At 35.0% G+C, this 25298-nt stretch overlaps 3 protein-coding genes and 1 long non-coding RNA gene across 5 annotated transcripts in view; 1 reads left to right on the top strand and 3 right to left on the bottom strand.

The window, feature by feature from the left end:
* The window catches only part of zdhhc8b (zinc finger DHHC-type palmitoyltransferase 8b), a 78799-nt gene extending 75610 nt beyond the window's left edge, over positions 1-3189 (bottom strand). The window contains exon 1 of the mRNA XM_051109129.1: positions 2768-3189. Within this exon, the coding sequence (XP_050965086.1) occupies positions 2768-2871 (104 nt within the window). The 5' untranslated portion in view covers positions 2872-3189. The remainder of the gene's footprint in view (positions 1-2767) is intronic.
* A 2883-nt stretch (positions 3190-6072) lies between these two features.
* LOC127164948 (uncharacterized) lies at positions 6073-7541 on the bottom strand. The gene is made up of 3 exons (XR_007827724.1): positions 7409-7541; positions 7159-7278; positions 6073-6171 (listed from the first exon to the last, which is right to left on the bottom strand). It is a non-coding gene; the product is annotated as an uncharacterized LOC127164948 (long non-coding RNA).
* Positions 6106-17051, top strand: ascc2 (activating signal cointegrator 1 complex subunit 2). Its single transcript, XM_051109131.1, has 19 exons — positions 6106-6194; positions 6838-6982; positions 7110-7268; positions 7468-7641; positions 9096-9225; positions 9387-9454; positions 9545-9658; positions 9774-9886; positions 9979-10050; positions 10155-10259; positions 10350-10418; positions 10527-10601; positions 11021-11246; positions 12247-12443; positions 12528-12647; positions 12937-13173; positions 14197-14281; positions 16280-16374; positions 16506-17051. Exons 2-19 carry the CDS (start codon positions 6896-6898, stop codon positions 16675-16677), a joined length of 2298 nt encoding a protein of 765 aa, XP_050965088.1. The 5' UTR covers positions 6106-6194; positions 6838-6895; the 3' UTR covers positions 16678-17051.
* A 1206-nt stretch (positions 17052-18257) lies between these two features.
* Positions 18258-25026, bottom strand: rnf215 (ring finger protein 215). 2 transcript variants are annotated; one of them, XM_051109133.1, is made up of 11 exons: positions 24849-25026; positions 24672-24758; positions 23047-23196; positions 22904-22975; positions 22721-22806; positions 22574-22628; positions 22370-22474; positions 21634-21750; positions 20463-20612; positions 20258-20360; positions 18258-20149 (listed from the first exon to the last, which is right to left on the bottom strand). In XM_051109133.1, exons 1-11 carry the CDS (start codon positions 24903-24905, stop codon positions 20136-20138), a joined length of 996 nt encoding a protein of 331 aa, XP_050965090.1. In that variant the 5' UTR covers positions 24906-25026; the 3' UTR covers positions 18258-20135. The 2 variants fall into 2 exon arrangements, with proteins under 2 accessions (XP_050965090.1, XP_050965089.1); XM_051109132.1 differs by having other exon boundaries at positions 24672-25026.
* Positions 25027-25298: the final 272 nt, after the last annotated feature.

The following is a 25298-nucleotide window of genomic DNA, read 5'->3' as shown; positions in this document are numbered from 1 at the left end:
AATCACCTTTAAAGTTGTCCAAATTAAGTTCTTAGCATATGTATATTACTAATCAAAAATTAAGTTTTGCTATATTTATGGAAGAAAATTTACAAAATATCTTCATAGAACATGATCTTTCCTTAATATCCTAATGATTTTTGCCATAAAAGAAAAATCGATCATTTTGACCCATGCAATGTATTTTTGCCTATTGCTACAAATATACCTGTGCTACTTAAGAATGGTTTCGTGGTCCAGGGTCACATATATGGAAAGATCACAAGGACTACGTAACAAGCCTCCTCACTCCAAACCACTGTCCTCGGCACAATGCAAAGATGTAGTGAGGCCAAATAGGAAAACCAACAGAGATCAACCTTGTCAAGTTCTGTGTAAATGCATGACAACACCCAGATCCCCCATCACTTCTCACATTCAGGAGAAAGTCATCACAAGGCCTTTGTTGCCTTGAAGGTCTATCGACTGCTCTCTAGTGAGCAGTCAGTGAGCAAGTGTGGCTGTAGGTACTGACGTTAGCTTTGATGCTCCACCTGAGTGCTGTTTTAAATACAGATGGCATTGAGGTTTTGGAGGTCTGAGGATGAACACAGATCTACCTTCACAATGGCTGCCAGAGGAAACTGAAAAACCAGTCTGTTTCCTATTATTTGCATAAGGAATTTAACATGTAAAGTTCTACATTAGAACGAGAAACTGAGAAGGGGTAAGAGATTATTCCGTAAATCCTAAAAGTGCATGGATATCTTCAAAAATCAAATGCAAGTGAGTATTAGACATGAAATACTTCTGGGGCGTCAACATATCCTGCAATCCGTGCTAGACTGTTTACAGTATTTTGCTAGATCCTTTATAATTATTATGCACAAGGCTTTATGACCTTATATTAATTATGAGACTACAGACTGCTGCAGCTGTGATGTCAAACCCAGAAGACTCATTTGGATTCCCTTGAGATTTTCCTATGGGCTTTTATAATGGAATTTTTCAGTTAATGAGTAAACTTATAGGTGTATGTACAGTGGTGGCCAAAAGTATTAGAACACAAGTATTTCCATCAACTAAAAAAATAGTTTTAAGTCAGTTATTTTTATCTTTTGCTGTCACTAAGAAATATCAGTTTACATTTCCAAACTTTAATTTTGCCATTAATTGTAATAATCCATTGAGATTTTTGCTTGCACAAGGAGTCTGACAACAGTCAGTGCTCCACACAGACATCTGATCTCATCATCATCCAGTCTGTCTGGAATGACATGAAGAAAGAGAACAAAATGAGACAGACTAAATCCAGTAGAACTGTGGCAACATCTCCAAGACGCTTCAAGAAACCTATCTGCAAAAGCTACTTTAAACGCAAAGAATGGTTACACCTAATGTTGATTTAATTTAACAGATGTTAATTAATAAAGAAAATCTATTTTTGACAGCATCCTCATTTTACAGCATTTTTACACAAGTGCCTAAAACTTTTAAAAGTACTGTAGCTTTGCAGGTAGGTTTCTTGAAGCATCTTGGAGATGTTGCCACAGTTCTTCTGGATTTAGTCTGTCTCAGTTTGTTGTTTCCTAATGTTATCCCAGAGACAGATTGGATGATGATGAGATCAGATCTCTGTGTGAAGCACTGGCTGTTGTCAGACTTCTTGTGCAAAGAAAAATCTCACTGGATTATTATAATTAATGGCAAAATGAATGTTTGGAAATGTAAACTGATATTTCCTACTGACACACTACAGCAAAAGACAAAAATAAATGACTTTAAACCACTTTTATCTGGTGAAAATACTAGTGTTCCAATAATTCTGACCACCACTGTCATTATACTGTAGAGGAGAAAATGTTTCAAATATTGTCAATTTATATTTACGGCAGATTTCATTTTACTCATAAAGAGAAAAATAACATTACAAAAACATATGGGGAAATCTCAATGGAACCCATGGCGAATTTACTTACATATTGAATATTTGTCATTTTAAACAATCGTTTTGTCATACTATTTGAAATGAACTAGCTGGAACAAAAAAAAAAAAAAACCTTGGAAAAACATGACAACCCAATCTGCAAGATGCTCTTTATGCAAAACACACCAAAAGAAAGCGGGTTTATGCCTGCAAGATGATCAAATCTGGACTGTAATCTGAAAGAGAATAGCTAAAACACAAGTGATCCAAAACATTGTGCCCAATGTTGATTCTTCAAACAACTGTTAGAGTAAATCAAAGCCTGCCACAATCTGCTCTATCACACTCAGTGTTTGATGAATGCCTCAACCTTAAAGCAACTTCCTGGCCATCAATACACTTACTTCATAGTGATCCTTAATAATGACTTTAGCCTTTAATAGTAGGAGAAGCTTTTGAAGCAAAGATCAATGCACGCATGCACTGAAGCCTTGTGCATTTAAGCAATATCTACAAAATCATATGCATGCAGTATCTTTCTGTGAATCATGTGAATGCCAAAACCTATTACATTTAAAAATCGCACAAGCACAAGGATTATAAGAAGAATGTGAAGTCTCAATAGAACTGAGCAATATCATTTTAAGATGATAATTCTAATTCTAAAAATGCACACTTATAAATGCACATCAACTGTCTAAATGTTCACATGAAGAAATTCGAGAAATAGCTCAAGGCGTTTAGTCAAACCACAGGCCTTGTGGCCATTTAACTGTCATAAAACTTATTCCAGTGAACAGCTTGCAATCACCTCTCAGTGTTTCACGAAATAGCCTGTGAATGAAATCGCCGCTAACTTACGTGAAAACGAAGAATAAAGTAGTGGATCCCACCAGAAGAGTGGCGGCAGTGGACACCGGGATGTATTTGGTGGGTTTAAATCTTTTTCCAACGCTGTTGGGCATTCTGTAAATCCCACATTCCTCGTTTATTTGATCCCTGTCGTTAGATGCACGCAAACCCGAACACAAATCCTGCACCGTTCAGCGCGAACCGGCTAAACGCTTATTCGCTCCGTCACATACACCGTTAAATCTTGATCCTTGAATACGCGATCGGGAATACGAGCCTGAAAATCCCACCCAGCTCAATTCAGCCCACTGCTGAGGTCACTGCAATGCTTGAAAGGTGGAGCCTCCGCTACGCAAATAGAGGAGGCGACACACGCTCGCTCCATCAGAGGGGCCTTGTCGTGTCTTGAGGTTTGCAAGCGGCGTAGAGAGACTTGGGCTTTTGCTAGGATGGAGAAATCACACACGGGGAGGAGCTGGCTCACACACGCACACACACGCATCTTCTTACTCAAAGGGAAATCATGAATGAAGCCTATAGAATATATAAAGACCTGTAAAATCATATTAAACAAATACCAGAACACATTCACTGGATTTGGAAGAGTGAGTTTGCAGAGCGCTGCCCACTGCAAAACTTAACTTTCAGTGCGTTTGTAGGTTTGTGATGACCTTTGGGTATCGTGTGACCTCTGGTGGTAGATTTGAGAAATTACCCCTTTTACCACTATCATATTGCCTTGATTTCTTATAAACATTTTTTTTTTGCATGTGTGGCTTTAATAATAATCTTCTTGACATAATTTAATCGTTATTTTATCTTTTTCTAGTAAATTTTTTTTATTCAATGATTTTACTTCATATTTCTGCCAATAAACCTACAAAACAATAACGTTCATATTATATTATGAACTGAAATATAACTAATGAAAATAAATAAATGAATGTAACTAAAGGAATTTGTACTGTCAAGCTTATTCACGCAATAATATTGTACATAGACTAATAAACTTATGCAGTTACTTAATTATTGTGCAGCCAATACATTGGACAACAGTGCTGGGGAAAGTTACTTTTAAAAGTAATGCATTACAATATTGAGTTACTCCCCAAAAAAGTAACTAATTACGTTAGTTACTTTTTATGGAAAGTAATGCATTACTTTACTTTTGCATTACTTTCTAAATCTTCTAGGCTTTCTAGGGCTTGCTTGTTTGTTTTTAATATAAAAAGTTATATTTTTGGCAAATGTAAAAGCCTTTTTTACAGCAAAAGCCTCAGGCTTTGAGAAAAGTACATTCACACCTGTACAGTAGACCGCAGAAGAAAAATATCAACTCTTCAGCAATAAACAATAGGAAACAAATGTTAGATTATCTTGAGTAATTTTTGCGTGTTAGTATGGTTGAATTGGATCCTCAAATGTCGGCAGCAAAGACACCGGTTGATAAAATGGGATTAAATGCATAAAGGATATTTGTATTATTTAACATTAGAATTATTCCAGGTTTGCGTCATATTCTGAGTTGAATTTCACTGTTCTTATTCATTTTGAGGAATACTGAATCTGTTTTTTGTGAGTGAGATGAATTAATGCATCTTACTCCTGATTTCTCTCAACTTGGGGACAGGAGAGCTTTTAATCAATAAATGGGGGAAAAGTAACTGGCGTTACTTATTTAAAAAAAGTAACTCAGATATTTTCTTAGAAATTAAAAAGTAATACGTTACTTTACTAGTTACTTGGAAAAAGTAATAATATTACGTAACTTGTTACGTAACACACAATGTTCGCATTAATTAATGAAAACAGGAATTATATGCAGCAGACTTTGGAAACCTTGACCACAGTTACCTCAGTTCACTTGCCTATAACAAAACATATTATTTAAAATATGTCTAAAATCTCTTTTAGGGTTGGGGTTGATATGAAGGGTATTAAAAAGTAAAAACTAATGACAACACTTATCTTTTGGTCGCAGTGCCATTCTGATTCTAACGAAAAGTACTCCAGCAGCAAGCAATGTTTTTCCTTCATCATTCAACTATACAAATGTAGGTTACGCATTGTCTGAAGTTTAGCTGCCTGTTTGGCATTGTAAATATACAGTGCTCTTTCATGCTAATAAGAAATAACTAAATTGAAACAAAAATTAAGACAGAAGGGAAGATAAGAGAAAGACCCAGTCAGCTCTATATTGTAAGTTATTAATAGGTAAATTAGGGGGGAAACTGACTTCACTGACAAGCAAAGATTCAACTTCATTTCACACATCAGTTATTCTGATTTATATAGTAGGTAGGCCTACAGTGAATTTGCTTCTGTGATTTCCTTGGCAAGACTGTAACAACTTTCTTTAAGAATATGAACTAATATTTCTACACTACCAGTTAAAAGTTTTTGAACAGTAAGATTTTTTTTGTTTTTGATGTTTTGTTTTTTTTTTTTTTTTTTTTTTTTAAAGTCTCTTTAGCTCACCAAGCCTGGATTTATTTGAAATAATTTTACTATTTAAAATAACTGTATTCTATTTTAATACTTTCTAAAATGTAATTTATTCCTGTGATCAAAGCTAAATATTCAGCATCATTACTACAGTTTTCAGTGTCACATGATCCTACAGAAATCATTCTAATATGCTGATTTGCTGTTCAAGAAACATTATTATTATTATCAATATTTAAAATTCGGAAATAAAAAGCTAACATTATACATGTAACATTATACTGTATATCATTCAAAAGCCTGGAGTCAGTATATATATATATATATATATATATATATATATATATTATTTAACAAGAATGCTTTAAAAAAGTGATGATAAAGACATTAATAATGTTACAAAAGATTTATATTTCAGATAAATGCTGTTCTTTCGAACTTTCTATTCATCAAAAAAAAACTGAAAAAAATATATTCTATCTATAAATCTAATAATAATAATAATAATAATAAATGTTTTTTTTTTGAGCAGCAAATTAGAACATTAGAATAATTTCTGAAGGATCATGTGACTGGAGTAATGATGCTAAACATTCAGCTTTGAAATTACAAGAATAAATTAGATTTTCAAATGTATTCATATAGAAAACAGTTATTTTAAACAGTAAAAATATTTAAGAATCTTTTACTGTTTTTGCTGTACTTGGATCAAATAAATGCAGACTTGGTGAACAGAAGTAGTGTACATCAAACATTACTTAGCAGATTAGTTATAGATTTAGAAATGAACTAATAAAAATATAATGACAATGTAAGTTCTGTAGTGCTTAAATACCTTATTCAGTGGTTGAACGCCGGTCAACAGCGATTGAAGAACTAACGACTTTTATTTTGAAATGACGTCAGTGCGTGTAAACCGGATATCCACGAAGATAGATGTGATGCCTTGAGCAGGAGCTGTTAAACATCTGTTGAAAGATTCAGTGAAGAGGTGACATTTTTATCACTTTGCTTTTAATAAACGTTATTTTTATTCTGTGTTGTTAAGATGAACAATGTAATTTGTTATTTAAACGCAGGAAAGCTAACTTTTTTCCTTAGTTTCTACTTAATTGTGGTTCTCTGGCGCATTGTCACTAACAGTCAACACAATTGTGCTGTTTTTATTTATGTCTGTCTTTTACTAAAATCATTTGCAGGTCATAACAACTGCTGTTGTTTGTCGTGTTGTCTTTAATACAGATGCTGAGCTCATTGAGACGGCCAGCATTAGCCAGGTCGCTAATACTGTACACATCGAGTCAGTCAGACAGTATGTTATAGTTAGACAGCAGAACATGTAACGAGCCTAAAATCAAATAGAGAAAAGCTCAAATAAAATGTAAGTGTTGTATAGACAGTCTCCACCATGACAGAATATGTTCATGGTGTTGTCAACCTTTTCACAGCTTGTGGATTTCTGACACATTAGCCTGTCAGTGAGGCCCTCTACAGACAGTCAATCTGTCAATCAAAATAATAACAACTCAAAATACTTAGGCTGGATGTTTAGGATCTGTGACTAAGCATAAACCAGAATAACTCTGATTTACCCACAATGCAGACACGTTAAATGATTAAATATGTCTTTTTAGGAGGATTTTCATTGGCGAATTTTCTTAGGGCAAGTCTGTTACTGCCTGGGCAGGTGAAATGGCGTGTGCAAAAGTGCCTTTAGATGAACTGCATGTGATTGAGCCCTTTGGACCACAAGGCAAAGAACGCTCCCTACCAGCACTGGTAAGTGAATATTTTACTTTATGTCTTTTTCCTGCATAATTTACTAGAGTAGACCTGAACCATCACTATAGTCTAGTACTTATATAAACTATGTGAATGATGATGCCTCCTTAATGTCTCCCATCAGCACCCTGACCGTAAAGAAGAGAGATGTTTCTTAACCTATAAAGCCCCACCTGAAGATGGCACACCTGTGCTGGTGGAGGAGTTTCTGGAGAATGCTCAGTTCATCTCAGAGGATCTGGAGTGGCTGCTGGCTTTACCTCATGACAAGTTCTGGTGTCAGGTTCGACTCTCTGTAATACAAAAATTGTTTATGGAGATTTGAGTAAGATAAAGTTATACTTCTCTTGACGAAGAAAAAAAAATCTGTTAGTAATGAAGATACTGTACAGCAAAATAATAATGTTGGTTTTGGACCCTTACATATGGCATGCAGCCAGGCAGTTATCATAGTGTTTCTTTTTTATTCTTTCTCCATTTAGGTGGTATTTGATGAGTCATTGCAGAGGTGTTTGGACTCTTATTTGAGACACGCTCCACGTAGTTTGGACCCGTCTGGTCTCTCATGCACTCCAGCTGTGGCCGACATGCAGAGGAACATTCACCGCTCTGTGTTCATGGTCTTCCTCAGAATGGCTACGCACAAAGAGTCTAAGGTAAACATAAACTCCTGAACGAACTCTTTATTACATAAATTATATTGTGTAACTATATTATGCATTTAAGATTTATAGAACTAATTTATAATTACTGTTCAAGAGTTTGGGGTCAGTAAGATGTTTTAATGTTTTAAAAGGAAGTCTCCTATACTCACCAAGACTCAAAATAAATGTTTAGTATATAAATATATAATTTATTGCTGTGATGTCAAAGCTGAATTTTCAGCAGCCATTACGCCAGTCTTCAGTGTCAAATGATGATTCAGAAATCATTCTAATATGCTGACTTAGTGCTTAAAGTTCACTTCCAGAACAAAAACCCTTGTCGTCCAAGATGTTCCTGTCTTTCTTTCTTCAGTTGTAAAGAAATTATGTTTTTTGAGGAAAACACTTCAGGATTTCTCACCATATCGTCTATGGAGACTTCTATGGTGCCCCCGAGTTTGAACTTCCAAAATGCAGTTTAAATGCAAAAAAAAAAAAGACAATTTATATACTTTTAACCTCAAACGCTTGTCTTGTCTAGCTCTGCGTGAACTCTGTGTATTCCGGTTCAAGACAGTTAGGGTATATCGAAAAACTCCCGTCTCGTTTTCTCCTCCAACTTCAAAATCATCCTACGTCGCTGCAGAAGTACCGACCCAGTGTTTACAAAGTGAAAGTGCAAAGAAGTTCAAACCCCCTTTACAAAAAAGGTAAAACAGTTATGTAAGAGTTGGAGAAGAAAATGAGATGGGAGTTTTTCGTCCTACCCTAACTGTCATGAACCGGAGTTCACACAGAGCTAGACAAGATGAACATTTGAGGTTAAAAAGTATATAAATTGTATTTTTTTTTTTTTATAGAAAATATCTGACTGTTTCGCTAGATAAGACCCTTCTTCCTTTAGAGCCCTTTGAAGCCACAGTTAAACTGCATTTTGGAAGTTCAAACTTGGGGGCACCATAGAAGTCCACTATATTGAGAGAAATCCTAAAAGGTTTTCATCAAAAAACATAATTTCTTTACGACTGAAGAAAAAAAGCCATGAACATCTTGGATGACAAGGGGGTGAGTAAATTATCTGTAAATTTTTGTTCTGGAAGTGAACTTCTCCTTTAAGTAACATTTACTGTTAGCAGTGTTGAAAACAGTTGTTCTGCTTAATATTTTTGTGGAAAGGGAGATTTTTTTTTGATGAATAAAATGTTAAAAAAACAGCCTTTATTTCAAATATAAGTCTTCTGTAACATTATAAAAATCTTGACTGTCACTTTTGATCAATTTAATAAATCCTTGCAGAATAAAAGCATTAATTGTTTCTGAAAGAAAGTATTACTAACCCCAAACTTTTGATCAATAGTGTAAATGTTTTGCTGTTGGTTTTGTATAAAATAATATTAAATTAATATGATTGCAGTATATTTGGCTTTCAGTGGAATTTAAATTTGTTTTTGTTTTTTTCTCCATAGGAGAACTTCATTACCCCTGCAGTGTTTGCAGAGATTATTTACAACAACTACCTATTTGACATTCCCAAAATTCTGGATCTCTGTGTGCTCTTTGGAAAAGGAAATTCCCAACTGCTACATAAAATGATCGGTACATCTGATAGAATAGTATACTGTAATATAGTACATATAGATAGAATTTGCAAAAAATACATGAATACCTTATGAACTCATCTGATTCTTTAATCACTCATACTGGTTTCAATGTTTCCATATTTAAAACTAAAATGTCATACTTTTCTCTTCTTCCAGAGAACATTTTTACTCAACAGCCCAGTTATTATGGAGACCTAAATGAGACTATACCTTCTATCATCCAGGTAGTTACATGTAATCATGGGACATTTCTAAATGCTTTGATTTGTCAAATCCTGCTGAACTTCCTGAAAATATGTGTGTGTACATTCTAGGTGTTTGATACGATATTACAGAAGTGTGGAATTCAGTCAGAGGACACAGGAACCAGTCAACCCCTTAAACTGAATGCAAACAAATGCCTAACTGCCATGACCATGCCAGAGGAGGTAACCATAACAAATCTTTCTTAACCCTTTTTACAAATACAGAGACACATACTGACTCTACTTTTAATTCACAAATTAATTATGCTTATGTTTATATATGTATTATGTCTCGTAGGAGCTTGCAGACTTGGTTTTGTACTTGTGTGATACTTGCACTACTATCCATTCTTTCCTGGACATCTTTCCTGAGGCTTGTTCTACCTTTAAAGAACACAACTTTCTTAACAGGTGATACATACGTTTACAGTGTCCTCAAGGGCAGAATTTCATACCTGATTTTACAGACACAAAAATAATGACTGAAGCATCTCTCAATGCAGATTATCATCATTCTATGAGATGGCAGTTCCAGACCTGGAGAAAGCAGTGAAGAAGAGAAATTTTGATAAAAGGTTTGAATGGCAACCTTGATTTATGTGTTCTTTTACAAACATACTGTTTCATGAATTTAATTGTTACAGTTTGGTTAAACTAGAAGCAATCAGAAAACTCTCAGTTTACAGGAGGACATGTGGAGACGGATATCTCATTCAAGAAAGAAAATGGTGGAGATTGCTCACCTGCTGCTCCAACACACGTGTTTACAACCCATACTGGAGGGGTGAGGAAAAAAGACATGCTTTTAAACCACATTATATAAGCAAAGAGGAATCAGTACCAGATATCCTTAATGTTTCAATCATTTTCACAGCACTGAAAACATGGTATCCTATGTAGAAGATCTTCTACAGAACTTCACAGTTTTCCTTCAAGAGAAAAGGTAAATTATGCAGAACATTTCTCAGCAAGGTCTTGGTTGTAATGTAATCCATCACAGCCAGCGACTAAACTGCATTCTCATTGCACTGTTTCTCTCTTTATCTCCCAGATTTCTGGCAGATTATGATGAACAGTTCCCTGTAGCGGATGATATTAGTCTCCTTCAGCAGGCCTTCCCTCATTTGTATCCTTTACCTGATTTTGAAAGGACTAAAGGGGAAAGCATTCTGCAATATTTCAGGATTTTACTAAAGATGACCTTAGTGATTCCAGGAAAAACCTGTCCTAATTTCAGTTGTTTTCCTACATGCTTCATAATTAGTGGTGCACTGATACTGGTGCTCATTTCCTCAAAAAACAATATCTGATACCTACCATGGATGTACAAAGTTCATTTCATTAAACTGCCATGCCATGAAGCACTGGCAGCAGAACATATAATGTCAGTGGAGTTATTGCAGCATTAACAGTGTACAAGTAGAGAACCACAAAGCACATTCTGCCTGTCTTGCCTTTAAAAATCTTGCCTTTTTACAAAGAGAAATGCCTCTTTTCTAAAATTTTCTATGATTTTCTGCTATTCTCCTTGATCCGTCCACTCAGAGATGACACCAGGACGACTTACCTGTTGCAGGGTGTAGACTCTGCTTGGGAGTTTGTGGGGAAAAAGAAAAGCTTCCCCTCATCAGCCAATCACAGTGCAGGAGCCATGGGCAAGGCTGGCAGAGATTTAGCAGCTTCCCAGAAGGAAGGAGCAGGAGTGTTGGAAGACAGAGAGGAGTTGAGAGGAGCAGAAGCTATGACTGATATTCCCCGTAAGGGTGACAACGTAAGTTCATCAGCAGCTAAAAATATCTGCAACAGTGTTAAAATTACGGTTGAAGTCAAAAGTTTACAGAATCTGCAAAATGTTAATCATTTTACCAAAATAAGAGGGATCATACAAAATGCAATGTTATTTTTTGTTTAGTACTGACCTGAATAAGATATTTCACATAAAAGATGTTTACATATAGTCCACAAGAGAAAATAATAGCTGAATTTATAAAAATGACAAAAAGCTTTTATAAAAGTTCGAAAATTTACATACACTTGATTCTTAATAAAATTTGTGAAAGGTGTACGTGAGTCCCTTGTTTGTCCTGAACAGGTAAACTGCCTGCTGTTCTTCAGAAAAATCCTTCAGGTTCCACAAATTCTTTGGTTTTTCAGCATTTATGTGTATTTGAACTCTTACCAACAATGACTGTATGATTTGAGATCCATCTTTTCACACTGAGGACAACTGAGGGACTCATATGCAACTATTACAGAAGGTTCAAACACTCACTGATGCTTCAGACGGAAACACGATGTGTTAAGAGCAAGGGGTGAAAAACTTTTGAATTTGAAGATCAGGGTATATTTAACTTACTTTGTCTTCTGGGAAACATGTGAGTATCTTCTGTAGCTTCTGAAGGGCAGTACTAAATGAAAACAATATGATATTTAGGCAAAATAAGAAAAATGTACACATCTTCATTCTGTTCAAAAGTTTACACCCCCCGGAATGCCTTGTTTCCTTCTGGAGCATCAGTGACAGCATAATCAAGTGTATGTAAACTTTGGAATGGGGTCTTTTTTATAAGTTCAACTATTTCCCTTTTGGACTATAATGTAAATGTCTTTTATGTGAAAAATCTTATTCAGGTCAGTACTAAATAAAAAATAACAAGCATTTTGTATGATCCTTAATTTAGTCAAATTAACATTTTGCAGATTCTGCAAGGTGTATGTAAACTTTTGACTTCAACTTTGTTTTTAATCGCCTTCTTTTTTTGGGCCTATAGGGGGAAGTGTGCACAGTGAGCTCTGGAGAACTGGAATCTCTGCTGTCCCATATCCGAGACCTGCTTCCGGACCTGGGAGAGGGATTCATACTGGCATGTTTGGAGGAGTATGGCTACAATTCTGAACTTGTCATTAACAACATCCTCGAAGATAATCTGTCTCCTTCTATTGACAAACTGGACAGGACAATGGCCAGGTGATGTGTCTTGTATAATAAAATTTATGGTTCATTTCAGGTCCACTTCATTGTTGCTTACTGTCTCTGTAATCTTTTCTGTAGGCCTGTAAAGGAGGAGCTTCCCTCAGTTTTGAGCACCAGATCAAACGTGTTTGACGATGACGAGTTTGACGTGTTCAACCGTGACCGACTAGACATGAGTCGCATTTGGAAAGGCCGGAGGTGAGTTTTGTGATCATCAGTTAAAATTTAGTTTCAACCTTTTCCACTTAAAAAGCATTGCCCTTTCCTGTCCTCCTGTACATTATTCTAATTTTAGTCTGATTAGTCAAACAAGCTGCTAAATATTTATGTGAATCTACTTGGTCAAAAAAAAATAGTCTTTGACTATTTTAAGTACAGCGTAAGCTGACATTAGAAAACCGCATGAAAGTGGGCTTATGAAATATTCAGCTCAAGCTGTAAAAGATGGTTTGTGTCAGCTTGAAATGAATATCTCTGTCTATTTCAGACAGGGGGAGAGTGTGCGTGCCACGCTCAATGACAAGCAGCACATAGAAGAGCAGAGAGCGAGATATCAAGCCTACCAGACAGTGGTGGATGAGATTCCCATAACAAATGACCCCTCTGGAGACGGTAGTAATGCTTTCGCCATGGAGGATTATGATGATGAATATGACGACACGTATGATACCAACCAAATAGGAGCCAATGATCTGGACGAAGAGGATGAACTATTGAACCGCAGGTACAGTACGAGCCGTGACCGATGTACATAGACTTGCATCCTCCTCTAATGGGGCTGATCAGTATATGTTTTCAAAGACTGTCTCTTACAATCGGTTTTCACTCAAAGTAAAATCTTGATCGTGTAAAAATTAAAAATTTCCTGGTCATTTACTCACCCCCATGTCATCCAAGATGTTTATGTCTTTCTGTCTTCAGTCGCAAAGAAACTAAGGTTTTTGAGGAAAACATTTCAGGATTTTTCTCCATATAATGGACATCAATGGTGGCCAACATGTTGAAGGTCCAAATTGCAGTTTCAGTGCAGCTTCAAAGAGCTCTAAACGATCCCAGCCGAGGAATAAGGGCCTTATCTAGCGAAACGATCAGCCATTTTCTAAAAAGAATACAAATGTGTATATATTTTAACCACAAATGCTCATCTTGCACTAGAAGAAAAAAACATCCAGGATACGCACACAAATAGACCATTTTAAACAATAAACTGATACAAAGACATAAATATGTGTCATTCAACATACATAAGCTTCCACATTGTAAACACTGGGTCGGTACAACATGACTACGCCATGCAGAGCTAGTGCAAGATAAACATTTGTGGTTATAAAGTATATATATATATTTTTTTTTTTAAGAAAATGACCGATCGTTTACCTAGATAAGACCCTTATTCCTTGGCTGGGATCATGTAGAGCCCTTTGAGGTTGCATTGAAACTGCAATGTGGACCTTCAACCCGTTGGCCACCATTAAAGTCCACTATATGAAAAAAAAATCCTGGAATGTTTTCCTCAAAAAACCTTAATTTCTTTTCGACTGAAGAAAGAAAGCCATGAACATCTTTGATGACATTGGGGTGATTAAATTATCAGAAAATTTTAATTCTGGAGTGAACTAATCTATTAACGTTTGAAAATGAAGATTACGGTCATAAATATCAGTATTTTTATAGTAATAATAATGATTGTTATTGCAGTCATATTGATATATAGACTTAAGTTAACATTTTAATATTTTCCATTTAGGCCATTTACTACCCCACAAGTTCTCAGAACAGGCAGACAGGCTCGGGAGGATAATGAAGACGAGGATGAGGAGGAAGAGGACAAGGTTTGAATGAATCTTTTTTTTTTTTTGAATTGCTGTTTTTGCCTCTTAATTTTTTACTGTTCTCTATTTACTCTCCTGTTTTTAGCCCCCCTCAGCAGAATGCTCTGTTTGAATAGGTGTGGTGGATTCTAGACTGAAAACGCCACTGCTATGATTGGTTGACACCGTACATTCATTTCTCATAGATGGACAGTCCTGTGTTAGGTTTAGGTTTAGGTTTAAAACACAAATAACTCCGTACATATCAAACGATCTATAAGAGACAAAGCAATAGTGACCACGTAATGAACACAGTTACTCACACTTTTGTTGCGACATCACTGTCAGATCCAATATAGGTGGCACAGCATCATCATTTAGTTTCAGTCTTTTTGAAAATCCTGTTTCGAATTCTGTCACTCCGGTTACTGACATAACCTTGGTTCCCTGAGATTAGGGAATGAGCGTTGCAAATGTAAATGAATCCGCTGTAAAATTAAGCAAACAAAGGACCGAGTTCTTACTGATGCGGTCTGGAACTTTATTAAAAATCCACAAATTGGCACTGCACAGCTTCCTGTTGTTTTTTAGTGCCATCTTTATCATTTGGTTTCTGCGTAGCCCTGCGCATTCGCCTCTCTGGTAAATTGGTGGGTGGGGCTAAACAAGCAGGGCTAAACAAGCAGCAATGTCGATCTTCTTCTGAGGAGGTGGCACTTAATCTAACTAATACATCATACATAGGAATATTCCTAAAGATGTCGTTTTGGCAGACTGGCTTCACTATAAGCTGTTTTTAGACTAACAACAAAGTTTTGAGTTTTGAAATTTACAGGATGTTTTTAATAGTACAGTGACCTCTAATATGTCAAACGATCAAGGCAATTTTGGTTTCTCAGTTCATCACCCCTTTAAATTAAAGGAGAAGTCCACTTCCAGAACAACAATTTACAGATAATGTACTCACCCCCCCTTGTCATCCAAGATGTTCATGTCTTTCTTTCTTCAGTTGTAAAGAAATTGTGTTTTTTGAGTAAAACATTTCAGGATTTTTCTCCATATAATGGACTGATATGGTGCCCCGAGTTTGAACTTCCAAAATGCAGTCTAAATGCAGCTTCAAGCGATCCCAAATGCAGTTATAAACGGTCCTAGTTGAAGAAGAAGGGTCTAATCTAGCGAAACGATCAGTTATTTTTTTTTATTAAAAAAATACAGTTTAAATACTTTTTAATCTCAAACGCTCGTCTTGTCTTGCTCTGCCTGAACTCTGTGTATCCTGCCTCAAGACAGTTAGGGTACGTTGAAAAACTCTGATCATATTTTCTCCCTCAGCTTCAAAAATCATTTCAAAATCATCCTACATCGCTGCAGAAATTCTGACCCCGTCTTTGCAAAGTGAACATGCAAAGAAGATCAAACACCCTTAACAAAAAAGGTAAAACAGCGATATAGGACGATTTTGAAGTTGAGGGAGAAAATATGATCTGAGTTTTTTGACATACCCTAACTGTCTTGAGCCAGAATACACAGAGTTCAGGGAAAGTAAGACAAGATGAGCGTTTGACATTAAAAAGTATATAAATTGTATTATTTTTATGAAAATAACCGATCGTTTTACTAGATAAGACCCTTCTTTTTTGGCTGGGATTGTTTACAACTGCATTTGGGATCGTTGGAAGCTGCATTTAAACTGCTTTTTGGAAGTTCGGGGCACCATACCAGTCCATTATATGGAGCAAAATGCTGAAATGTTTTCCTCAAAAAACTATTTCTTTACAACTGAAGAAAGAAAGACATGAACATCTTGCATGACAAGGGGGTGAGTACATTATCTGTAATTTGTTGTTCTGGAAATGGACTTCTCCTTTAATTTTGGTCCCTTATGCAGGTCTTTTGTTTTTTTGTTACAGAGCACATGGTGCTTTCAGTATCTGACTTTTTTACTTTTCTTCCCTTCCCTGTTAATAGAAATTAGGCTTTGATTACAATGGTCTTTTCTTGTGTTGTTTTAATCAGAATGAGGCAGTGAAGAAGGATCAGTTCATCCAGGACCCAGCAGTCCTCAGAGAGAGAGCCGAGGCCAGGAGAGCTGCTATGCAAAGCAGGAAAGGGTAAATTTGAGAACACCATGACTGAAATATAGTTATACTGCACATGTGCACTGGCTATTATCTAGCTAACCTAAAAACATGGATCTGTCAGTCATACATTTTTTTTTTTATTACTTGGTTTTTCCTAATAGTTACCGACCGCCGCCATCAAGTAATGTGGCAGGTGGGCCAAAGGGACGGGGCCAGACGCAGGAGACCGTTTTGGACCGGCGCAGAAAAGAAGCGAATAAAAGCAGAGGAGCTAATCACAATCGTAGAACGATGGCTGACAGAAAGAGGAACAAGGGCATGATCCCTTCCTAAGACTTTTACATTAACAACAGCACACTGCACATTCTTGGAGAGCTAAAAGCATAGCACCTGAAGTCAAATGTAGCTCTCCACTTATATAAGATCGATATGCATCGAGATGACACTCTGGTCTATTGCATAGACCTGTTATTCTTTCAGATTGAAAAAGAGTTCTTAATGAGTTTATTTTCTGAAGTTTGATGTTTGAAGTGCTTGGTGAAATGCACAGGGATGTGTGTCTATAAGGGATCAAGATCATATCATATTTTTTTAAATGTTCTTTTTGCTAGTGATAGTCAACATAATGTATGACAAGCAAACAGAGTGTTGTAAGGCAAAGGAGTCGTTGTCTTTTGCCCTGTAACACATGTTTATTGAACAGAGAAGAGGTACAAACAGTTATTGCACTGTTAAGTAAAATTCAATAAATAAATAAAGGAACATCAGGTTTGAGAATGTAGCATCTAAAATAAATTTGATAATGAATTCTACTAAAGATGTGGTACATTAAACTATCGAAGCAAAAATAAGACCTGTTCCAGTTCTCTAAAGGTTAGGAAAGCGATTAAGACTTGACCCCAGAGCAGTCTTTTGAGATGCCTCCCTATTTGAGGTTGAGTCTTGTTTCAATGCAAGTCATATTGTGCCAAAGGCTGTAAGCATTCGTCACTCTAGAAGAAAGAGATGTCTTTTTTCTCATATACAGACTTTGAACAGGCAATGTTCTCTTGCCATGTGGAGCAACATGTTTCTATCTACTAGATCAATTTAAAGCATTTTGTAATAAAAAGCATATTTAAGAATGCTTCTGAAATAAAACAACCCACAGGAAGATAAAACATGAATAAATACTGTTCTTAAGACTGTGTCTCTACATTGTTCCTCTTTGTGCGAATGTTTAATGTGATTTGACATAATGGTTGTCCGGCAGATGCCCTCCTGAGATAGCATGGAGTCAAGACAGCTTGTGTATTATGACTGAAGCATGACAGCTGGGATCAGGAAAAATTCCAATTTGGCATAAGCATAGACTATTAATTAATTTAATGAGATCCTCTGATTGGCTGCCTTGAGATTCCATATTTCTATATTCTGTCATTAAGTACAATTACATGCACCGCTATAATCAAGCTACAGCAGGTTTTTGCATAGATGAACTACAGCCGCCTTCTATCCGTTCTAGTAACCATAAAACAATGCGGAATTGAACATTTAAAAGGGGAACAAATCTTTTGGGGGTATGTCAAATGCTTTTTCACTCTTAAATTTTTATTTTTGAAATAGGTCTCATAACATATTTCAGTATTTAAAAACAACATCTGTTTTAACATATTTTAAAATATTTTTTTTCATGTAAAGTCAGTAATGGCTAAGATGAATTTTCAGCAGCCATTACTAGAAACCTATGGAATCCGTTTTATTTTTTCCCAAATTCATTTTTTTCCATTTTAATTTTTCTTGATTCTGTTTTTCCCTTTAATTTTTTCTAGACTGTTTTAATGGTTAAATGAAATTAATATTCATCAAAAAGCATGTCTAATTAATTGAAATTATGAAATGTACACAATTTAACAGCACAGAGTCATATGGAATATGTTTTTTCTTCTCAGTTTTATTTTTGCCATATTCAGTTTTTTTCACTAATTTTCTGGATTGCATTTTAATGGTTTCATTACATTTTTTTCTGATTAACAGAAATTTTGAAAATACATTTATTTGCATTTTTCTGGTAAATATTCCATAAAAATTAATGTTTTAATAATAATTTAATAACTATCATTAGGCCTAAATTAAGTAATATATTTGTTACAATTTCTTAAAGTTAAACCAAACTTATTTTGACAGGTTGCTGCGAAGATCTTTAAGTTTCTTTTTGTATATCCATTTCCTGAGTAACCGATGAGTGGCGCCATGAAGGATTCTAACTTCTGCTTATGTGCTTTTGTGTTCCGGTCTCCATAGAAATCCATGCATCTGCGCCATTCATTCACACAGAGATGTGCAGAACATGCTGGATTCATATTTAAATAGTATTTTTGCGGCTTAATATTCACAGGCACTAGTCCATATCGTGTTTTAATCAAGTGTACTGACCTACGTTTGATTTATTCATGTGAAATTCAGCAAATTCCGTGACATTCCGCGTTACACAATAAATTCCATTTTTATGCTTGGATTTCACAATTCCTGCATTTTCCACATTACGGAAATCATAGGGTTCTACATTACTCCAGTGTTCAGTGTTGCCTGGTCTTCCAGAAATTAATTTAGAAAACAGCTGTGCTGCTTAAATTATGCAAACTGTGATACATTTTCTGAGAATTAATTTACGAATATTAAGTTTAAAAACCAGTATTTACATGAAATACAAATGTTTTTACTGTTTTTGATCAATATACTGCATCTTTGTTGAATAAAAGTATTAATTTCTTATTAAACCGACCCCAAACTTTTCAACGGTAGTGTGGGTTCATTAGTCTAGCTATGCAAAAACCCGCCTGGCACGATTTCAGAATAAAGCATTTACATGATATTTTACGACAATTCGAAACTAATTTAAAAAGAAACTGAACTTCTAAAACGCATGTAAATGTACTCCCTGCAATTTATATTTAAAAGCGTCAGTAACAGTAAAAGTTGCTCTCTGTGCAACAAGAATGCATAGGGCATCCTTGCAGCTCTTTGTATGGAATACTGATACTCACATATATCTTTGACTTTACTGGGTAGTTTATAGTTACAGGACTGATTTACAGTCCTGGAGATGGAGGTTTAGCTATTGAACAATGGTACTACTACTTTTTTTTTTTATGCATTTCATGTGAACAAACATAATGATAATGTTTCTGCTGAATGGTCCAGAAACATTTTATATGTTCTCAAAAGATTTCAAGAAAACACCTTCAAGTTTACAACCAACTCCAGGCATCTTTTTTTTGGTGAAAAAGGGAGGAACAGGGCTAGGTTGGGCACAACCCCTGGTCTCGTATTAGAGAAAAATGCAGTGTTTGAATACTAGTTGTTATTTTTTCTTGTAGGATTATATCCCAACTTTATGACAACTCTTGTTCAAACAAAAATTTGAGACTTGAGGGCGTATGATTCCTCCTTAATTTGAAGAGATCTGAAATATTACTTCTTTTTTGCTGTGCATATCCATGTATCTGAATTTCTAAGCAGGTTCAACCAATGTAACTGAAGTACTGTGCGCAAAAGAACTGATCCCATGTACAAGGACCTACCTTCAAGAAACTTCTCAAGTGATTTGACCAAAGATCAGGAACTAGTCCTGACTCTTGGGGTCTCTTGAAACAACTCAAGTTTTATAGTCTTTGGTGAGGTCAAAGATCACACAGAGGTATTCTGACCTTACAGTACAGAAGAGTGGTTTAGTTGCCATGAAATGTCTGAATCAGAAGAGTCCATCCAATTCCACAAATTCCTAGTCCACAAATCCATCCTGGTCCAGCTCAATAAAAATTACCTGGGAGGAACAGAACAAGAGCAGGAAGAGTTCAGTTTAAGTTTGGCAACTTATGATTGACTCTGCACGGAGCAAAAATACAGATGAGTATATTTCTGTTTTTCTCACCAAGCACGCTACGTTTGCAGAGAGGACAGGTCTGCTGGAGGAGTAGCCAGGGATCCACACAATCTCTGTGAAATTCATGGAGGCATGGTAACACCCTCAAACACTAAAACACACCCAAAAAGAGCAGTGATTAAACGGTCTCTCCTTATGTAAGAATAATAACTCTAAAGAGCAAAAGCATAAGAATATGCAGAGGATCTGTCACCTGGTTGTTGTTGTATTGCTCCAGACAAACTGCACAACTGTCCGTCTCCACCGGCTGAGTTTGTGTTGGGTCACATCTCACTTTGGGTTGCCGGTATATCCTCGTCTTCAGTGCTGATAATCTCTTTAAAATGTCTTGCTTTAGATCAGACTGTAAGACAAATAGTTTATTTTTAATTTAAGTTATATTATAAACTAAATTATATTATATTATAATGTATAGTGTATAGACTACCAACTCAAAATTTGAGGTCAATAAGCACGTCTCTTATGCTTTTATTTGATAAAAAAATTCAGTAAAAACAGTAATAGTCTGAAATATTATTGCAATTTAAAACAACTATTTCAGTTTTAATATATTATATAAGTGTAATTTATTCATGTGATAGCAGTATAGACATTTTCAATGTCACATGATCCTTCAGAAATCATTCTAATATGCTAATTTGGTGCTCAAGAAACATTTCTTTGTTATTTTCAATGTGAAAACAGTTGTGCTGCTGTAATATTTTTGTGGAAACAGTGATTGGATTTTTTTCAGGGTCCTTTGATGAACAGATATTTTTCTTGTTTATTTTATTTAAGGTAAAATTCTCACTATTAACAAACCATTAACTGACTTTTGTCTCAATCACTTCCAATTTTGCTGCTTATTAGTTGCATTAAAAAGTATATAAACTGAATTATTTTTATTAAAATAACCAATTGTTACGCTATGTTTACAGCCACATTTGGGATCGTTTGAAGCCGCATTTAAACTGCATTTTGAAAGTTCAAAATCAGGGCACCATACCAGTCCATTATATGAAGAAAAATGCAGAAAGTTTTCCTCAAAAAACATAATTTCTTTATGACTGAAGAAAGAAAGACATGAACATCTTGGGTGACAAGGGGGACGTAGTCATGCAAAATATGTGCTTTGTAAGTACTAATAAACAGCCAATATGTTAATAATAGGCAAGTAACTAGTTAATAGTCAGAACTGGTCCATATAATGAAGTGTTAGCAATTTTTGCAATATTATAAATGTCATTAATGCCACTTTTGATCAATTTAGTATGTTTATGATGGGATTTCTTTCCAGTCTCCCATTAACATTGCTTCTTTGTTCAATTTAGTCACATTAGTGTCACAAACTTTTGAAAAGTTTCTGTCACAAAAACAGTGTTCACCTCTAAATCATCATTAAACTGGTTGTCCTGGTACTGCCAGCGTGCATGAACTATGACCCCTGTGGAGAGAACCAGGGCCACCAGAACGACAGTGTTCCAGAGCTGCTGGAGATATTTCTGGACAGATGAACAAAAAGGAAATTAAAAAGAAGAAAAATTCTGGAAAAAATGTCACAAAATGTCACAAAAAAAAAAAAAGTAGAAAAAAAAAAGTATTTCTGAAAAAAAAAAAGGTTTTTTTTAGTAAAATATATTATTTAGAGATGCTTTTGATTATTAAAATGTAATGAGACCATTAAAATGCAACCCAGAAAATTAATGGAAAACACAGAATTTGATTTTTGAAAAAAAATAAAATAAATAAATAAATAAATTTAAGAAAAGAAAGAAATAAAAACTTATTTCACAGGACCTTGAAAATGTAAACTTTTAATAAATTGCTGTTAAATTGTATAAGTTTCATGATCTCAAATAATTATATATGCGTTATATGATTAAGAAAATTCTATTTAACCATTAAAACCGAGTCTAGAAAAAAAAAAAAAAATTAAAAAAAAAAAAATGGAATTCAGAAAATTCCAGAAAAAACTAATTTGGAAAAAAATAAAACCGAATTTGTGAAAACACAAAACAGATTTCATAGAGCCCTAATTCCACCACAGTGCTGACATATTTTGAGCTGTAAGGCTATGACAGTAACCCTGTATTATGTCACATATCTTCATAAAGCTCATACCTGGACCTGAGAGTTGGTCTCCCCGGTGCAGATGACCCCTTGCCATTCCCCATACAACCCTCCTCTTGAACGGCCACAGCTGGACCACAGGGTCAAGGTGGCCCCCTTTGACACAACATTTAGAAATATTACACTCCTACACTAATGAATCATGACAAGCGTGAAACTATGCTACACAGGAATGCATTATCAGTAAAATCTTACCAGACTGTCCTGTAGAAAAGACTTGTAAGTGATTTTTGCTGTTGCATGAAGGCCCCTGATTGAATAAAAGTAGAAAAAGACACATTCCTAAATTCAGTATATTCTTTAATTAGAAGAAAACTGATCATTTTAATAACTGTGGAATACCTGAGGAGTGCTCCAATGAGCTTAGTAACATTTTCTGATGTTTGAATGATAATGATTGGCTTCGAGAGGACCTGAGAGAGATCCATCTATAGTGGAAGAATAGTTTTTTTTTTCTTGATTATACTTGTACTTCTTATACTTATCTAATAACCAGTTCATTGGACAGAACAGCAAAGCTCTCACCTCTCTGACCGTATTCTGGTTTAAAGCCAGTATGATCAAAGCAGATGCACCCAAAACAAGAGCACGCTTCATCTACAGGGGAAAAATATGTCAGTTTGATCAATACTACATAGACATTATGTATAAGTTATCATTTTGAATACCTTATTGACCACGGAGGCAGCAAACGACTCCTGGTTGCTGTTACTGGAAACTGTGCCTTCCTCCATCTGGACAGGTACTACTCCAATCCAAGGATTCGGATCCTTTTCATCACTGCTTTCGCTGTTGGTTTTAAGAGCTTCATCTTTTATCTGCAGAGATAAAGAAGTATGACACTGATGGTTAAAACATTGGACAAGCTTTAATTTATATTAGTATTTAAAATATCAACCTTTATCCTTTATATTATATGAATATATCCTTTATACAACCTTTATATTTTTCGTTAACACAGAAGTAACACTGAAATACGGGGAAGAATAACAACAAGCAGTAAACAGTAAAACTGTTTGCACTACAAACCAGCGTGCTCGTAATTAAGATACAAATACATTAAAATAATATGGTAAGACACACCATTTTACAATATCTTGCAATATCAAGCAGCAAAACGAGCTGTGTTGTACAGCTAAAATTTACGAATGGCCGCGCCCAACCTTACGGGAAGAAAAAGGTGAATACTTTCATCAAAAATAGAAAACATCACTAGAATGTTCTTTAATTTTATATAATTTTCTCAAATTTTGCTTTTATAAAAACTCAAAATAGTTCATACATTTTATTATATTAATTGTAATATTAATATAATATTAATAAAATGTCATATTATGAGATTTACTCCTTCTGCTAGTCATTTTAAAGTCTATATTATTTAATGTTTTAGGGATATGATGGCAACATATTAGTTAATGGCATATGTTATCTGTAGGTTTAAATGTATGTATTATTATATTTAATGCACCACTGTAATGACACAGTGCAAAAAAAAGCAATAAATAAAAATATAGATTTATATAATTTTAGCAGTTTAGCTAAATAAAATCAACTATGTTTCTATTTTGTCAATTAATTTATTTATATAAATTAATGCCATATTTATATGTAATATTTAATATAATAATTTAATGTCAATATTTATATATATTATATATCCATGAATATATATTATTTTTTTGACTAGCACAGACAATATACAAAGACATTTGTTAAAATGCAGATATATTCAACAGGTTTTATTTTACAGCCAGATCAAGATATTCAAAACAGTGAAATTATTTTTTACACTAGAAATTTAGAAAATTAGAAAACTATAAACTTTTTTTATAGTTTTATAAAATTTACAGAATTTTCTCAATTATTGTAATCACATAAGTGAATGCTACATTACCAATATTTGTAATATTTTTTATAATATTTATTATATGTCATTACACTACCAGTCAAAAGTTTTTAAACAGTAAGATTTGTAATGTTTTTTTTTAAAGTCTCCTTTGCTCACCAAGCCTGCATTTATTTGATCCAAAGCACAGCAAAAACAATATAATTTTGAATGAAAATGTAATTTATTGCATTTTTAGCATCATTACTCATCTACTCCTGCTAGTGTATATTGTTTAACGTTGCTGACACAGTACACGATGTGTAACACGTTTAAATGCAAATATAGTAAATAATGCATGTTCTATTTCACAGCCAGAGCAAAAAAAAAAAAAAACAGACATTAACACCAGTGAAACTACTGTAACTTGTCATATCAATTACCTGTTTGCATGCATTGATCACTTACTAATACGAGGTCTCCTTTGAGGTCATGTTTCTTTTTGTTGTGGTTTTCCATGGGGTCGTTCTCCAGACTCCCCTGGACCACCTCACCCTGTAAAACATGCTGATGTTCTTCCAAAAACACCTCCACAAATGCCACCTGTTCGCTGGACACCAGCGGGCAAAGCCACAACCAGCTTACCACAGAAAGACAAGCTAATGCGCCCATGGCTCCCGGCCAGTTGATGTTATAAATCATACTACGTCAAAGAGTGAAAGTTTGAGCCATTCTGTCAGCACAGCCTCTGTTCTGTCATCTCCTGCTGATGTAAACAAACTGAGTGAGTTCTTCTTCTGCGGCTCGCTCCTTCCTGCCTCCACTTCTGAAAGTGAAACTAGTTAGAATGGCAACGGTTGCTACAGCTGGTGGTAAATGTACGTAAGTTCTCTAGGGGGCGCTGTGTGGTCCAATCATTCATTATAACACATTAAGCTCCGCCTACTACTGCTTATATCAAGTTCGTATCCGCATTTCCTTAGTATTTCGATTTCTATTTCTGTATTTCATATCTTCAGCAGAGCCGTTATGAAAAGATGTGAGCTCGCCACCCTGTGGGAAGCTGTGAAATCGTATCATAGAGAATTTTATTAT

This window comes from Labeo rohita, chromosome 5 (assembly GCF_022985175.1).
Source record: "Labeo rohita strain BAU-BD-2019 chromosome 5, IGBB_LRoh.1.0, whole genome shotgun sequence".
Taxonomy (NCBI): Eukaryota; Metazoa; Chordata; class Actinopteri; order Cypriniformes; family Cyprinidae; genus Labeo; species Labeo rohita.
The sequence above is the reverse complement of the archived record's forward strand: the minus strand, read 5'-3'. Positions and strand labels throughout refer to the sequence as shown.

Bases quoted from the DNA above. Each gene is read 5' to 3' on its own strand.
- ascc2 (XM_051109131.1), top strand. From the start codon at position 6,896: ATGGCGTGTGCAAAAGTGCCTTTAGATGAACTGCATGTGATTGAGCCC. The intron at 7,642-9,095 runs GTAAACATAAAC...TTTTCTCCATAG, and splicing joins CTACGCACAAAGAGTCTAAG to GAGAACTTCATTACCCCTGC. The intron at 9,455-9,544 runs GTAGTTACATGT...TGTACATTCTAG, and splicing joins CTATACCTTCTATCATCCAG to GTGTTTGATACGATATTACA.
- rnf215 (XM_051109132.1), bottom strand. From the start codon at position 24,905: ATGATTTATAACATCAACTGGCCGGGAGCCATGGGCGCATTAGCTTGT. The intron at 22,629-22,720 runs GTATTCCACAGT...TTATTCAATCAG, and splicing joins CTCATTGGAGCACTCCTCAG to GGGCCTTCATGCAACAGCAA. The intron at 20,361-20,462 runs GTGACAGATCCT...GGTGTGTTTTAG, and splicing joins AGCAATACAACAACAACCAG to TGTTTGAGGGTGTTACCATG.